We start from the raw sequence: 15,089 nt of genomic DNA, 5'->3' as shown, positions 1-15,089 counted from the left end.
TTACAAAGTGGATATGGAAACTGGATGTTGTGAAATCAGACCTCAGATACTTTTGTTTGAAGCATTCAATTTTCTATGTTTTTTATGATGAAATATTTTTTTCTATGAGATATTTTTGTGCTTTGTTCATAAACGAAAATGCCAGCACTTGGAATTATTATAGTTTAGTGTGAAGATTATTCTTATGTGGCACAGCATAGTTGAGACATTATATTTTAAAATACGATATAATTCCTAGTTTCATTATTTTTCTGTAGATAAATACTAAAATTTTTCTATTAGAAAATCTTAAAATTCCTGACCTTTGAGAGTACTGTGGAGATTGTTGAAATACATTTTTAATGATAATAAAATGAAAATCTTTTAAGGGACCATGTAAATATAGAAGTTGGATTTATATGTGAATTATTTTTATACATTTTAAAAAACCATTTGTCCTAAATAAACACTTCAAAATAAATATATAAAAAGTGTAAACAAAAAATTAGTACTCCTTAACCAGGCACGGTGGGCATACATCTGTAGCTACTCAGAAGGCTGAGGCAGGAGGATTGCTTGAGCCCAGGAGTTGAAAGCTGCAGTGAGCTATGATCATACCATTGCCCTCCAGCCTGGGTAACACAGCAAGACACTGTCTCAAAAGGAAAAAAAAATAGCACCCCTTAGAAGAATATAATAGGATCCAAAACTCTACGTATATCATACATGATATCCAATATATAACCCCAAATTCCTAAACAGGAAGAAACAGAATAGCTTAACCATACTCAAGAGAAAAGGCAATCATGGAAACAGATCCTGAGATGACCCAGATGTTGGAATTAACAGACAAGGATTTTAAAGTTTCTATTAATAACTAAGCTCAAGGAAGTAAAAGAAAATATGCTCTTAATAAATGAAAAAAAGAAAACTTCAAGAAATAAAATTCTAAAATGGAATTTCTAGAACTGAAAACTATATATCCGAAATAAAAAATTCACCAGATGGGCTTAACAGCAGATTGGAGGTGAGAAAAGACTTGTCTAAGAAGATACTCAAAGAAAGTCCCATCTGGCCAGCCTTGTGTATCTGGCCACCATCTGATTTCTTTCTGAGAGCCAATGGAATTTTCCATTGTAGTGCCATAGCTGAGGCACTAGGTGAGGATGGTGGTTGGAATTTGACAGAAAGAAAGAGTCATAGATGAATTATTTCAGCAAAGTGTAGCAAAACACATAACTTATTTGTGAATATATCACAATAATAGATCTTAAGCCCTAAGAGAGATATTGGAGATTTTTCATTTCCAGCCAAATGGTGCCAATTCATCAGGCAGTCCTGGGCATAGAAGAACTATGACTTTATCCCTTTCTGCCGGGATAAACTTTGGGAGAACAGGGCACCCCAGACCTTCCCACTCTTGCTGGCAAAGCAATGGAAGCAAACACCTGCCTTTTCACTCTCCTAAGACTTGAATATTCTCTCTGTCCAGAGCTGCTACACCATCAGCTGGCCAGGGCCAGGAGTGGCCTGGCTGAAAGGAGGGCTGGATCAGAGAGACCGGTCGGTCCCATTCCTCCAGAGGGTTCTTCCCTGGTCTTCATAGACCCCACACCTTCACCCCCTGGGCCATGCTTCTGCACCATCCTGTCCAAAGGTCCCTGGAGCACCCTCTAGTACAACCCTAGAGTTTACCTATCACAGAGGACAGCCAAGACAACTGCTGGTCCCGGCCATGCTCCCCCAGGAAGGCAGGTCCTCAGGCTGCTTGTCTCTCTGGGGTTCCTTCCAAGGATACAGCACTCCCCAGGGCCAAGGCTTTCCCTAGGATCCCACTGTCGAGCAAGGGATGATGTTCTCATGGATTCCTCATTCTCTATTTACATTATTATTCCTTCTGGAGGAAAATGGGAGGGAATGAGTGTATATTGAGTACCAAGTAGAAACCACACACTGCTTAGAACTTCCCATGCCTTAGCTCATGGGGCTCCCAGCTGAGGATAAGGGCTCTTGTTCCTAATATACAGTGAAGAAACGGGCTTTAATGTGGGTCAGGCAACATCCCCAGGGCCACACAGAACCTCCTGGTGGGACAGGGCCCAGACCCAGGCTTCTGTGGTCACTGAACCTGCTCACATGCTTGTGGAACTCAGCCACTGCCCAGCCAAAGTCCTTTTTTTCTTTTCTTATTAATAAATAGAAACTAGGCCTCACTTTGTTGCCCAGGCTGATCTTGAACTCCTGGCCTCAAGTGATCCGCCCGCCTCAGCTTCCTAAAGTGCTGGGATTATAGACATGAGCCACCTTGCCTGGCCCCAACCAGAGACATTTCTACCAGCAGTGTCGCAAGAACACCTGCATCTTCTAGAACAAAATATTGAACTCCTGAGCACCATTTTCTCATACTTTGGCCATGGAACTTCCCCTTCCTCTTTTCCTCTGTGCCCCACTCTAACCTCCGCAGTTCTGGAATTGGATCTCCCACTGGCCGCACTGGGAGGAGGGACCATGTCTACTTCATCACCACATCACCTGAAACACCTGGCAGGCACTGAGTCAGTATCACTGAATAAATACATGTTTCACAGGCCCCAGTCCCAATTGATTGGCACCTAGCACCTGGCTTGTAAAGTCAATGCCAACTCCATCCCAACCCATCAGAAAAGACCAGTGCTGCCAGCTGGACCTGACTCACTGAGCCCATGCACACCGTCATGGCTGGTGTGAGTGAGGCTTTGACATGCGTCTCTCTGACTGACAGGGAAGGAGCGGCTGGCTGCTTGCCTTGGAGTTCCTGTTCAGGAAGCTGCCCAGTTTTTGGAGAGTTTTTTGCAGAAGTACAAGAAAATCAAGGACTTCGCCCGAGCAGCTATTGCCCAGTGTCACCAGACAGGTGAGTTGGCCACAACCAGAGCTCCCTGCTCCCTGCCCACCCTCTGTGGGAGGATGGGGGGACAGCTGCATGGTTGGTGTGTGGGCGGGCCCTGGGTCCTGAGGTTGGTTTGGGGGCCTGGGTGAATCCTCAGCTCTTGGACAAATAAGGCTGAAGGTTCCACACGAGAAGGGACAAGAGTCTGGGCGGCTTGAAGCAACACAGTGAACAAACTTGAGTGACTAGATGGTGGATGGGCAGATAGGTAAAAACAGATACAAGCCTGCACCTGGAAAGGGAAAACATGGATTCTTATGAAAAGCACTGGAATATTTATAGATATCACCACAATCAGGTCATGAAGGAAACCCAAACAAATTTCAAAGAATATCCAATAGGACATAGTCTGCGACCACAGTGCAATGAAAAGGTGGCTTCATACATGTATGTCTGAGTATGTGTAGCCATCCTTCCACCTACTTATTTGGAAATTGATTATACTCCTAATAATTTAGGATTAAAAAAAGAAATCCTAAGAAAATGACAAAAAATGTTAGAAGTAAATTACAGTAAAAGTATCTCATCAGAAACTGGGATGTGGCTAAGCTGACGCCTCACTTAGAAGTAAAGGAATATTTTAAAGGAGTATTTTTTAAAGAAAGAGAAAGTTGTGGGCATAAATGAGTTGTGTTCTACACAAGAAATCTGGAAAAGAGCAGCAGGGAAAAAAGGAAGAAATCAGTGGGAGAGCAGAAATTAATGAAATCAACAACAAAGAGGAGGATGAATGACAGGCACAGGAAGAGCACTCAGCACTCACTGGGAGTGAGGAAATCAGCCAGAGAGTTGGCCTCAGCAGGACCAGCATCTTAGATGCTGCAGCCTGTTTCCTCTGGGTGCTGGCAGTGTCTGTGTGGCAGCCTCGTGGACCCTCTCCGTGAGCCTCTCCCAGTGACTCGTTGATGACTTTTCACTCTGGGGCCCGTGCCCAAGCCTCGAGAGCTCCAGGCAGCCATGCTACAGGCTCCTTGTTGGTCTCACAGCAGACGAGCAGGTGGGCAGCATCTGTGCCACAGCCCGCACTAGCCCAGAAGGGGAGCCTCCACAGCGCCTGAGACACAAGCAGCTTGCTCCCGTGGAGCTTACAGTCCTTGGGGGACATGGTAAACCCACAAGCATCCAGACAAGGACAGGAAGGTGGCGTCCAGGTGTGAGAGGAACAGAGCCGCAGCAGAGGCCCCAGGGGAGCTGTGCCAGCCTCCACCTCATGGAGCTGGCGACCTGCGCAGAGACAGGGCCAGGAGGAGTGCCAGCATGGGCAGGTGGGCCAGAGAACAGGTAGGGCTGGGTAAACCCAGACCGTACATGACACTCCGTGGAGAAAGAACCTGAGCTTTGTCCTTCAAAATGATTCCAGTCACGATGTGGGAAAGAGATTTGAGGTGCAGTCAAAGCCACCCCTGAGAATAGTCTAGAAGCATGCAGGCATTAACACAGTAACTGAGGAGGGGTGGAGAGAGAATGGCAGGTAAGAGATGTCAAGGAAGCATCAAAAGCTCAGGAGCCAGCTGGGATCTCAGATGCCTCTCTGGCCACCAGCCCTCAGGGGTCAGTGCTCTCCACGGGGCACTTGGCTGCCCGGGCTGGAGCAGACTCACTCTGACGCTGGCCGTCCCAAGGCCCTGGGAGAGGTCCTGCAATGTGCTCACGTCCTTCTACATTTTGTAAACATGTCAAAAACAAAGTGTTTCAGCTTCATTCGGCTAGGACTGCTGCCTCCACCGCTCTTCCTCCACCACACACCTTTCTATGCCAGGTGGCATCAGTGGGGCCACAGCCGGTTGAGCTGGCAACTCATTTAATGCGGATTTTCCTGCTGGTGTTCCTGTGGTCCCCTGCTTTCTCTGTGTGTGGTGTGCTGCTAGCCATCCTGGCACAGGAGTGGCTTCCAGGAGCATAGGTGCCATGTGAGCATCACCACAAAGGGCCAGGGCTGGAAGGCACCTCGAGTATGAACAGGAGCTGCAGGCACTGGCACCGGAAGCACTGGGTGGAGGAAAAATGAGGTTTGAAATGTTTGGAGTCAGGAGACTTCTGCCTTAGGCCACAAGGGAGTCACTGGCTTCAGAGTTTGCACCCACCGTGAAGAACCAGAAAACTGGGCAAAATATCTGGAGCAGCCGTTTCCAACACTAGACAGTGGGTAGCGTATTGCTCTTGTTTCTGAGAGAAAAGAGGCAAATGAGTTGAGTCCTAAGAACGCCCTGTGTCTGGAGGCACAGCCCACGTGTGGAGGGGGAGCCACGCAGACTGCAGAGTGGTCTGGATGAGTGGAGGAGACGTGGATCCAGACTTCGGAGGCAGATGCAGCTGGATTTTGTAAGCCAGAGTGTCAGAGAGGAGGGAGCTAGAGAGAGAGAGCCTTGTAAATCTTCAAGGAATTCCCCCTTGTGTCTGTTTTTGAACACTAAGATACGCATACATTGAGTGAAACGCTGCGGGACTAGGCACAAAAATTGCTGGGAGCAGTAATCCGGATGATTCCAGAGTTCACATGGAACTAGGAGATGTTTGAGTTCTGACCATCCAGAGCGGAGAGTCCTTGTTAGACACCTGGGACATTCAGAAGGGTCACACTTTAGAAGCAGGTCTAGGCTAGCCCTAGATTACAGCTATTCCAAATCCACTCTAACAAAGCTTAGAAGCAAACCTCAAAAGGGTCAAGATGATTGGCAAGTAACTTAAGCCTGCCAAAACACCCTCAGAAGGAAGACAGCACACCCCAGCATTCAACAACATAAAACTCACAGTGCACAGCATCCAGTCAAAAGTCACTAGACCGACAAAGCAGCAGAAGCTGAAAGGGACCAAGTCAGAGCAGAAGATCTCTCATGTTCTCACTGCCAGTCCCTCTTAAGAATCTTGTATATTGCCTGGCATGTAGTAGGTACTCGATCCCTTGTCACTTTCATGATGATTATAGATGTGGGAAATTCTTCTCATCCTCAGTCACAAGTGGAGGATTTATTTCCCACTCATACCTAGTTAAAGCAGAAGTCCTCACTGGTCAGGAATATAGTCAGCTAACACAGTGTGTTTGTGTTCATTTTCTTTAAAAGAGCCCCCAAATTACATACACTTCAGGCCACTCAAGATTGGATCTGCCCAGTCCAGGGTCTGGACCTGACTGAGACATCCCCCTCCTTGAGGATGTGGGCTGACCACTTTCTCCTCCATCCCACACAGTCCAGAGTTACTCCTGGGCCCAAGGCCTCCACATGGCTTTGCAAAACCTGCCCTCCCTCGTCCTATGTGAGATCCAGGTGCAGCTGGAAGTCAGGAGAGTACAGAGCTGAGAGTGCAGAGTGTGGCCAGGGGCAGTGGCTCCCCACTGTAATACCAGCGCTTTGGAGGCCAAGGCGGGTGGATCACCTGAGGTCAGGAATTCAAGACCAGCCTGGCCAACTTGGTGGAACCCCATCTCTACTACAAATACAAAAAATTAGCTGGGCATGGTGGCAGGTGCTTGTAATCCCAGCTACTCAGGAGGCTGAGGCAGGAGAATTGCTTAAACCCAGAAGGAGGAGGCTGCAGTGAGCTGAGATCTCGCCACTGCACTCCAGCCTGGGTGACAGAGTCTCACTCTGTCTCAAAAAAAAAAAAAGTGCAGAGTGCCCAGCGCAGACCCTCGCTTTCCCACTGCAGGGCCCACTTGCCCCCGTGATAGACCCGAAGGGCCCAGGGGAGGCTTGGAGTCTGCACTGCAGTGTGGCTGTCCCTCTGCGACCTCTGGACCTGGCCCGAGGGAGCTGCACCTGCTGTGGTGCCTGTTTCTGTCCCTCATCTACTTTTGCTCTGTGTGACTCAGGCTGTGTGGTGTCCATCATGGGCAGAAGGAGACCCCTGCCAAGGATTCACGCTCATGACCAGCAACTCCGGGCACAAGCAGAGCGACAGGCAGTGAACTTCGTGGTGCAAGGTACCAGAAGCCTCTTACCTGTAGTTCTGTGTCCATTTGCTTCTTGGGTTTTAGCAGCCGCAGGGCTGGGTGGCACCCACCGATCACTGTTGCGGTATTTCCTGCTCATCACAAACCTCCTTGCAGGAGCTTACACTACCCATGTCCTGCCTGGCAGTTACTGTCAGGAGGCATGAAGGGACACGGTCATCTTTGTAGCTAGGATGATTGGATGATTCCCACAAGAGCTGGGCCCAGGCAGTACTGTTCCCCATATCTCTGTGGTGGGAAACTGAGGCTTCTAGGGTTTAGGAGACCTGGAGCTCAGTTCCTTGGCACTTGGCCTAGGCCCTTCCATCCTCCCCATGCATGCCTGGCAGGGGTGAGGCCTCCAGGAGTAAGGCACCCAAAACCCAGGTGCCCTGCAGGAGCAAGAGGGTGGGAGGAGCAAGGACAAAGTGTCTGCCTGCAGTCATCTGTGGCCCTGGCACTCAGACAGCTCAGAGCCAGCACCTCTGTGTGGAGGTACCGTGAGAGCTGTGGCAATGGTGCAGAATGCTGAGTGCACCATGAACCGTGTGCCATGGGACCTCAAGACAGTACCACGCGCCCCATAGGCTCTGCTGCTGACCTCTGCAAGCTGGCCATGATCCATGTCTTCACTGCAGTGGCTGCTTCCCACACCTTGACGGCCAGGTCAGTGGGTGGCGGTCTCCCAGGGCTTGGATGGGAGGGTTAGTATTCTGTGGGAAGACCCCCTCGGGGCTCGTGATTCTGACTGATCACCATCTCTGCTTATCGGGCCCCCGTACCCTCCTGAGGCTCTCAGCCCATGGAAGGCCATGGGGGCTACTCACAGCAGGCATGCAGACAACAACCAGCCATCCACCAGCGTGGAGTGCAGATGAGGCCTCTCCAGACAGAAATGCTGTCTCCCCCAGACCCCTCCTCCTCAGGGTGTCTGCACAGCACAGGGGCACCCCTTGGGGCTGCCCACCCCAGAGGCAGGCGAACCCCTCAGCCCCTTGAGCAGGACCCTGGGGACTCCAAACTGCCCCCACCCCTGCCTGTTGCTGCCACCAATGCCAGGCAGTGTGCCCCACGCCCAGCTCTGCCCCCACCCCTACCTGTTGCTGCCACCAGTGCCAGGCAGTGTGCCCCACGCCCAGCTCTGCCCCCACCCCTACCTGTTGCTGCCACCAGTGCCAGGCAGTGTGCCCCATGCCCAGCTCTGCCCCCACCCCTACCTGTTGCTGCCACCAGTGCCAGGCAGTGTGCCCCATGCCCAGCTCTGCCCCCACCCCTACCTGTTGCTGCCACCAGTGCCAGGCAGTGTGCCCCACACCCAGCTCTGCCCCCACCCCTACCTGTTGCTGCCACCAGTGCCAGGCAGTGTGCCCCACGCCCAGCTCTGCCCCCACCCCTGAGCCCAGAGCCAACATGCAGACGTGCCTTGGTGGGGGGGGGGGGCTCCGACCTGGCTGCCCCCCAGGCCGTAGCTCTCTCAGGCCTCTGTCCCTGCCTCAGTTATTCCCCCAGGGCACATTCCTCAAGAGTGTGGGTGGCCAGGGGACAAGCAGCCCTCGCCCAGCCACCTCCTCCTTGCCAGCCAAGGCCTGGCAAGTGGTGACCCAGACACCTCCTCTCCTCGTTCTCCTTGTGCAGGATCCCCTCAGGAGTCCCGGAGCCCCTTCTGGGAGCTAACCTGCCCCAGCCCCCCACAGTGTCAGTCCCCGAAGGGCCTCTTGCCCTCTGACACACCATGGACGTTTTCCTACCCCCACCCTAAGAGCCCTCAAGCTCTTGGCGCCAGTCCCGTGGGGGTCTAAGCACTGCCCCAGGGACTCTGCTTGCAGCTTCACTGGGCTGTGGGCTCTCAGTGCTGCTTTCTGCAGTAACTGCAGTGGTCAGGAGGCAGGAGTGGGGCATTAGAAGATTCACTCTCGGCTGGGCACAGTGGCTCACGCCTGTAATCCCAGCACTTTGGGAGGCGGAGGTGGATGGATCACCTGAGGTCAGGAGTTTGAGACCAACCTGGCCAACAGGGCAAAACATCGTCTCTACTAAAAATACAAAAATTAGCCAGGTGTGGTGGCACACACCTGTAATCCCAGCTACTCAGGAGGCTGAGGCAGGAGGATCGCTTGAACCCAGGAGGTGGAGGTTGCAGTGTGCCAAGATCGCACCACTGCACTCCAGCCTGGGCGAGAGCAAGACTCTAACAGAAAAAAAAATAAGATTCACTCTCAGTCCTCTCCTGCCCCATCTCACTGCCATCTGCATTCATTCCCAACACACATGCACATGCACACATACGTGCACACACGCATACACAAGCACATGCACCCACACACGTGTTCACCCATGCACACAACCCATGTACACACATATACGCATATACACTGATGCCAGGCAGCCTCTAGTGCCCCACAGTGGTCTCATGGTGTCCTGAAATCCATGCATCCCACTCACTTCCACAGTTTCTGCAGGTAAATTATAGCTTCTCCCGGGATATGAGCAGCTTGTGCTAGTTTCCATCTTGGCAGGAACTGAAAGCGAAATGGTGGTCCTGCCTCTAAGATACTGCAAGTCTAGAAAAGTTGATTCAAGGCTGGGCGCAGTGGCTCACACCTGTAATCCCAGCATTTGGGAGGCCGAGTTGGGTGGATCACTTGAGCTCAGAAGTTTGTGAACAACATATGTGTTGCCTGGGCAACATAATGAAACCTGTCTCTACAAAATAAAAGCCGGCCATGGTGGTACACACCTGTAGTCCCAGCTACTCAGGAGGCTGAAGTGGGAGGATCACCTGAGCCTGGGAGTTCAAAGCTGCAGTGAGCCATGATCATACCACTGCACTCCAGCCTGGGCAACAGGGCAAGAACCTGCCTCAAAAAAAGAAAAAATCGGTTCACTTTCAGCCCTTGTGGAATTGATAAAGGAAGTTGGCATGTGAGGAGCTGAGGTCTCTCTCTGTTGCTGACTGAGTCCTTCTGAAAGCTGGACACAGACACTTTTACTCAGGAACGCAGTTACTCGCTGGTCATCCTTCTGTCATCAGCCATTGGCTGTCACGAGGAAGTGCTTCTCATAGCAAAATGCAAAGCAGACTCGTGTGGAATATTGGGCACATGGTCTGTGTTTTGTGAACGCGATTTGTTCTTCCAGGAGTAATGTGAAAGGCTGTGGATGGCGTCTGGAAGGGACGGGTGCAGGCTCAGTGTGGCCAGGCATCTCTCCCTGAAGCAGCAGGCATGAAACTCGATCACTGGGAGGCACACGGTGCCCCTAGAGTGAGCTGAGATCGCACCACTGCACTCCAGCCTGGGCGAGAGCGAGACTCTGTCTAACAAAAAAAAAAAAAGAAGAAGAAGATTCATCTGGCCACCCCAAGGGTCTGCCCAGGTGGGCTGGGGCCACAGGACAGTCCGCATTCACCACCCACAGTCCCTGTGACAGGAAAATGGCATTCGTTTGTGCCTCTTGGTCCAGATCCTAAAAAGACCAGAGAGGTTGGGCTCAGAGCAGGAGGCCGGTGGCCAGCGTTCACAGGCCTCTGTGCCATGGCTCGGCTGTCCTGTCTGTCTCTTCTGGTGCAGGCCCTTTATGAAAAGGCCTTCCTGGGTTTCAGAACGTGTCAGTGCTGTGACGGTCCCTCCCCTGGGCCTTCTCAAGGCGGGTCTGCATGAGGCTACCATGCTCCCACACTCAGGATGAGTCCACAGAGCAGTTCAGCAGGGCTGGGGGCATCCCTTGCAAGGGAGCTGCCCCTGCAGGACCCAGACAGGCAACGCAGTGAGGCTCTTCCGGAACATTCTCCTACTGGTGCAGTGATCTCAGTCAGGCCATCCAGATGCAGAACACGGCAGCTCTGTGGCCGACCCCTCTCAGGAACAGGGATGAGAAGTTGCACCAGAGGTCCACTCCCTTCCGGAACACAACAGGATCCAAGGCCCTGCATTCATCCACCCCACACAAAGACGACAGACGTCCTTCTTCTTTCACCTGTGCCCCATTTCCCAGTTAGAAGCGTGGTCATGTCTCAGTGGCTGCTTGAATGATGTGTGAGTGACTGACAACTGCACCTATTCTTAGGTTCCTGCCACACCAGCAGCTCAGAATTTCACAATGTAATTTCAAGAAGTGTGAAAACTGCTTCTGCTAAATCTGGAAAAAGTTACAAGTGCCTTTTCTGAGGTTTCTGCCCATTTGAAAAGTAAGTCCTCTTGGGAGACAAAGACTTCTGCCCGAGGCCTTGAAGTTAGTTGAAGACAAGCTTGCTGGTGTTGACAGCTTGGGGCTCTATCGCCCCTCTGACTTCTGGAAGGGCAGTGCCCACGGCCCCTGGCCAGAGGCTGCACATGAAGCACAGGCCCACCTCCCCCTCCCTGGGGGCAGCCTGCTCGAGGGTGTGAGCACCACTGTACCGCTGTCTGGGCCCACGTAGTGTCCTGTGGATGTACACCCAGGAGGGTGTGCACTTGGCCGTCAGGAACACAGGCCCAAGCTACAGCAGCTCAGACTCCAGAAGGCAGATTTTTCTCCCATCATGAGAAGTCCAGAGAACAGTGGTTGCTTTGTTTCAGAGGCTCAGAGCAGCAGGACCGAAGTCCCTCTGGCTCCCTGGCCATTCCCTCCTGGTGCTGTGATGGAGGTGGCTGCTCCAGCCCTCACACCTTGCAGGCAAAGGAGAAAGTCGTAGTGGTCAGAAGAGCATCTGCCCCTGGCAGCCCTTTACAGTCAGCCCTTTAAAGAGCCTTCCCTTTTAGGACTTCCCTGGAGTCTCTTTTCCTTCCCACTCCTTACCTCCCTCCCTGCTAAGGAAAAAAAAAATAGCCTCCTTGGAAGTTGAAGGGAATGCAGTCCTGGGCCACCCTGCCTGAGAGAGAGCCTGGGAAATGTCCTTTGTAGCTGAGGACACAGCCCCACCTCCACCCCACCCAGCAACAAAGGGGCCAACATGAAGAAAGAGAGGAAGGGCAGATTGGGGCAGGTCACCGGAAATCTCTGTTGCAAAGTCCACATCCCCTGTGGAAAGTGCCAGCACAGCCCACCTGTACCCTGGGGCTTGAAGCCTGCCCCTTATCCCAGCTGGGGCTCTCCGTCACATGCCCGTGACTACTGCCCGGCGAGGACTCCCGTGCAGACCAGCTCCCTAGGGCCCTGGGCCCGCTGTGCCCATCTGTGCCAGCCAAGGATGGGCAGCAGGGGCGAAGATAGGATGTGACCCCTGCCCCTGAAGACTCGATCCAGGAGACAGAGCCAAGGTCACACAGAGGACAGAGTGCGTGGGACCCCCTGACACCCCATCCTTCCCAGCAGCTCATCCTGTGAGTTACCCACACCGCACGTCCCCTCCCGGGGGCAAGTTACCCACACCGCACGTCCCCTCCCGGGGGCAAGTTACCCACACCGCACGTCCCCTCCCGGGGGCAAGTTACCCACACCGCACGTCCCCTCCCGGGGGCAAGTTACCCACGCCGCACGTCCCCTCCCGGGGGCAAGTTACCCACGCCGCACGTCCCCTCCCGGGGGCAAGTTACCCACGCCGCACGTCCCCTCCCGGGGGCAAGTTACCCACGCCGCACGTCCCCTCCCGGGGGCAAGTTACCCACGCCGCGCGTCCCCTCCTGGGGGCAAGTTACCCACGCCGCACGTCCCCTCCCGGGGGCACAAGGCGAGCTGCCTGTGTCCACCTCGCAGGAGAGGCTGGCAGTAGGTCTGGGGGCAGCAGGCCTCAGCAGAGGTCTCACATCACCAAGATTCGAGGCATCATCTGCCCAAGGTGTGTGTCACCCGTTTCCAAGGAGCATGTGGAGCCGCAGCACCCTGGCCGAATCCAGCCCCAGTGCGGTCTGTGTGGCCAGCGTGGCGCCGGCCCTTAAGAGCTGATTGCCCGGAGCCATGACCTGTCCGCCTTGTGCTTGCACTTGAATCTGTGAGCCCCACCCCAGGGACCTGCCCCTGGCAGTGCATTTCCCCTGAATCTCCTCCACTCAGGTCCCACTTGCTCTCCCTGCTGACGCCCTGGGAGGGGCACCTGAGGGGCTCCAGGAAGGAGGCTGGGGAAGGGTGGGGCTTGGCTGGGGCCTGGCTGGGGCTGGCTGGATGCTCACCAGAGCGAGGTCTCAGAGAAGCCCTGAGGGCGCAAGAACCCATGATGATGTTCGAGGTTCGGCCCATGTCAGGGCCCCCACAACAGTTCACAAGGGGCTGTTTTTCCATCCCTGCCCAGACTTCAGACGGGACCAACCTGGGTGGGGCGGACACGGGGCACCCAGCCCTTCCTGCTGGTTGTGCCACCTGCTTCCTCGCAGCTGACCAGTCACTTCCAACCAGCCTGTCTCCCTATTGCCCCTTCTCCCAGCTCCCCAGAGCTGTCCTGGTGACAGTGGGTGACCTCAGGCAGTGGTGCCCATGCCTCACGGAGCCACATCCTCTTGGGCCTCAGTGCCAGAACCACCTTTCAGAAACCTTGGGGATGGGCCCCCACCTCTGCATGCGCCCCTGAGCCCCCGCCTCACAGTCCTGGCCTCCAAGGTTGACTCCCTCCCTCCCTGCCAGGCTGGTGGCCCCCGCCCCACAGTCCTGGCCTCCCAGGGTGACTCCTTCCCTCCCTGCCAGGCTGGTGGCCCAGATCCATGATGAGCTGCTGTTTGAAGTGGAAGATCCGCAGATCCCGGAGTGTGCAGGTAGCCTGGGGCAACACAGGGTTGCTTGGATGTCACAGACAGCTAAGAGGAGGCTCCATGCCCCATGGGCACAGCCCAGGAAAGCCCCCCGGCTGTCTTCCCTTTTATGGCCCCTGCCCACCTCATTGCTGCTGTGTCACCTGGGTCCTGGCAGGCAGAGGGGCCAGCCTGGGTTTGGGGACCCTTGAAAGGCCCAAGTGGGCTCCACCCTGGGCCACCAGCCCCTCAGAGAGCGCCAGGTGTTCTAGCTGACTGGAACTCCGGACAGCAGCTGCAGACACCCAAGGCTGCTTTGTCTGAGGCCCAAGGCCTCTATATGTCTTGGGGGTCTAGAAAGATGGGGAGTGGGCACTGGAGCCACCTGGGCTGATTGGGGGCTGCAGAGCTGGCAGCAGGTGTTCTTGTTGGGGGTGTTGGAGTCACTGAGGCCCCCTAGGCTCAGCACAGACTTCAGGCCTGGGTGCCATCCTGTCCCACAGGCCACCCCTCTCTGCTGAGCTACACGGCCCATAGATGAGTGAGCTCAGGCAGAATCACCCCAGCGGTCAGCCCAAGGGGTTCTTTCTCTCTCCCTTGGGAGGGCCAGGGCCTCCCCACAGCACCCAGCCACTGGTCCCATTCTGGCCTCACAGGGGAGAGGCGAGAGCAGGTGCCCACGTGGACCTGTGCCCCCAGTTCTCCAGGCCAGGTCTGTAAACAGCCGGGGCAGCTTCACGTTTTGGGAGAAGAGGCACGGGGGCGTCAGGGCTGGAAGCTTCAGGCACCAACTCTCGAGTGGTGGTCGCCATGCCCTCCTAGCCCCACCCTCTCCAGGCCTTACCCTTAGGGGTGTGAGGCTCCCATCCCTGGGGCCCACCCAGACCACTCCATCCTAAAGCAGGGCTCTGCCACTTGAAAACTATGTCCAGCCACTCATTTGAAAACACACCCATCTTACGTGACCATTTAACAAGTATAACGTGTGCTCAGCTGTAGGTTAAAAAAGGAAAGAAAACGTTCCCAAACGGCCTTGTTCCCGGGAGCAGCTTCCTCCAGCTGGCCTGGCAGCTCCTGAGGCAGGCTGCAGCCTGTGCTCTGCTCTCTCAGGAGCACTCGGGGCCAGGGACTGCAGGGCCTGGGGAACCAGGGGTCGGGCGGGGCCTGCACCATCCCTGAAGGGCTGGGGGTCAGGTCATATCTCCCAGGCGGTGTGTAGCGCCCAGCATCTCTGCCCTGCCTGCCCTCCCGAGGGCCCCACAGGGAGCGCTCCAGCTGAGTGCCAGCTCAGCCCCACGCTTGCTGCCCCTCTCTGAGCAGCAGTTGCTTGGGATCACCCGCTCAGTCAACAGCACCACCCCACCAGGCACAGAAGAGGGACCATTTCTCTGCATACTCAGGGTAGCCCCAGCCAGCATGAGGAGCCAACGGTCCAGCTTGGCCTGGGCCGGCTCTCCAGCCTCGCCCCCATAAGAAGGTCCCCAGGGGGGCCCAGGTCCTTCTGCAGGGCTTCCCACCATGCACATGGGCCGTGTGCCCACCTGCTGGCCGACAGCTCCCTGCAGACAGTGACCGGCTCCTGCACAGAAGACATTGAGGGCCACAGAGCTTG

At 54.5% G+C, this 15,089-nt stretch overlaps 1 protein-coding gene across 3 annotated transcripts in view; it reads left to right on the top strand.

Annotated features, from left to right (window-relative positions):
* The window catches only part of POLN (DNA polymerase nu), a 170,944-nt gene that overhangs the window by 153,945 nt on the left and 1,910 nt on the right, over positions 1–15,089 (top strand). For all 3 annotated transcript variants that reach the window (XM_063808588.1, XM_054683714.2, XM_063808589.1), the window contains 4 exons: positions 2,741–2,872; positions 6,720–6,830; positions 7,427–7,505; positions 13,434–13,501. In XM_063808588.1, coding sequence (XP_063664658.1) covers positions 2,741–2,872; positions 6,720–6,830; positions 7,427–7,505; positions 13,434–13,501 — 390 coding nt within the window. The remainder of the gene's footprint in view (positions 1–2,740; positions 2,873–6,719; positions 6,831–7,426; positions 7,506–13,433; positions 13,502–15,089) is intronic.

Source organism: Pan troglodytes, chromosome 3, assembly GCF_028858775.2.
Source record: "Pan troglodytes isolate AG18354 chromosome 3, NHGRI_mPanTro3-v2.0_pri, whole genome shotgun sequence".
Lineage (NCBI taxonomy): Eukaryota > Metazoa > Chordata > Mammalia > Primates > Hominidae > Pan > Pan troglodytes.
The sequence above is the reverse complement of the archived record's forward strand: the minus strand, read 5'-3'. Positions and strand labels throughout refer to the sequence as shown.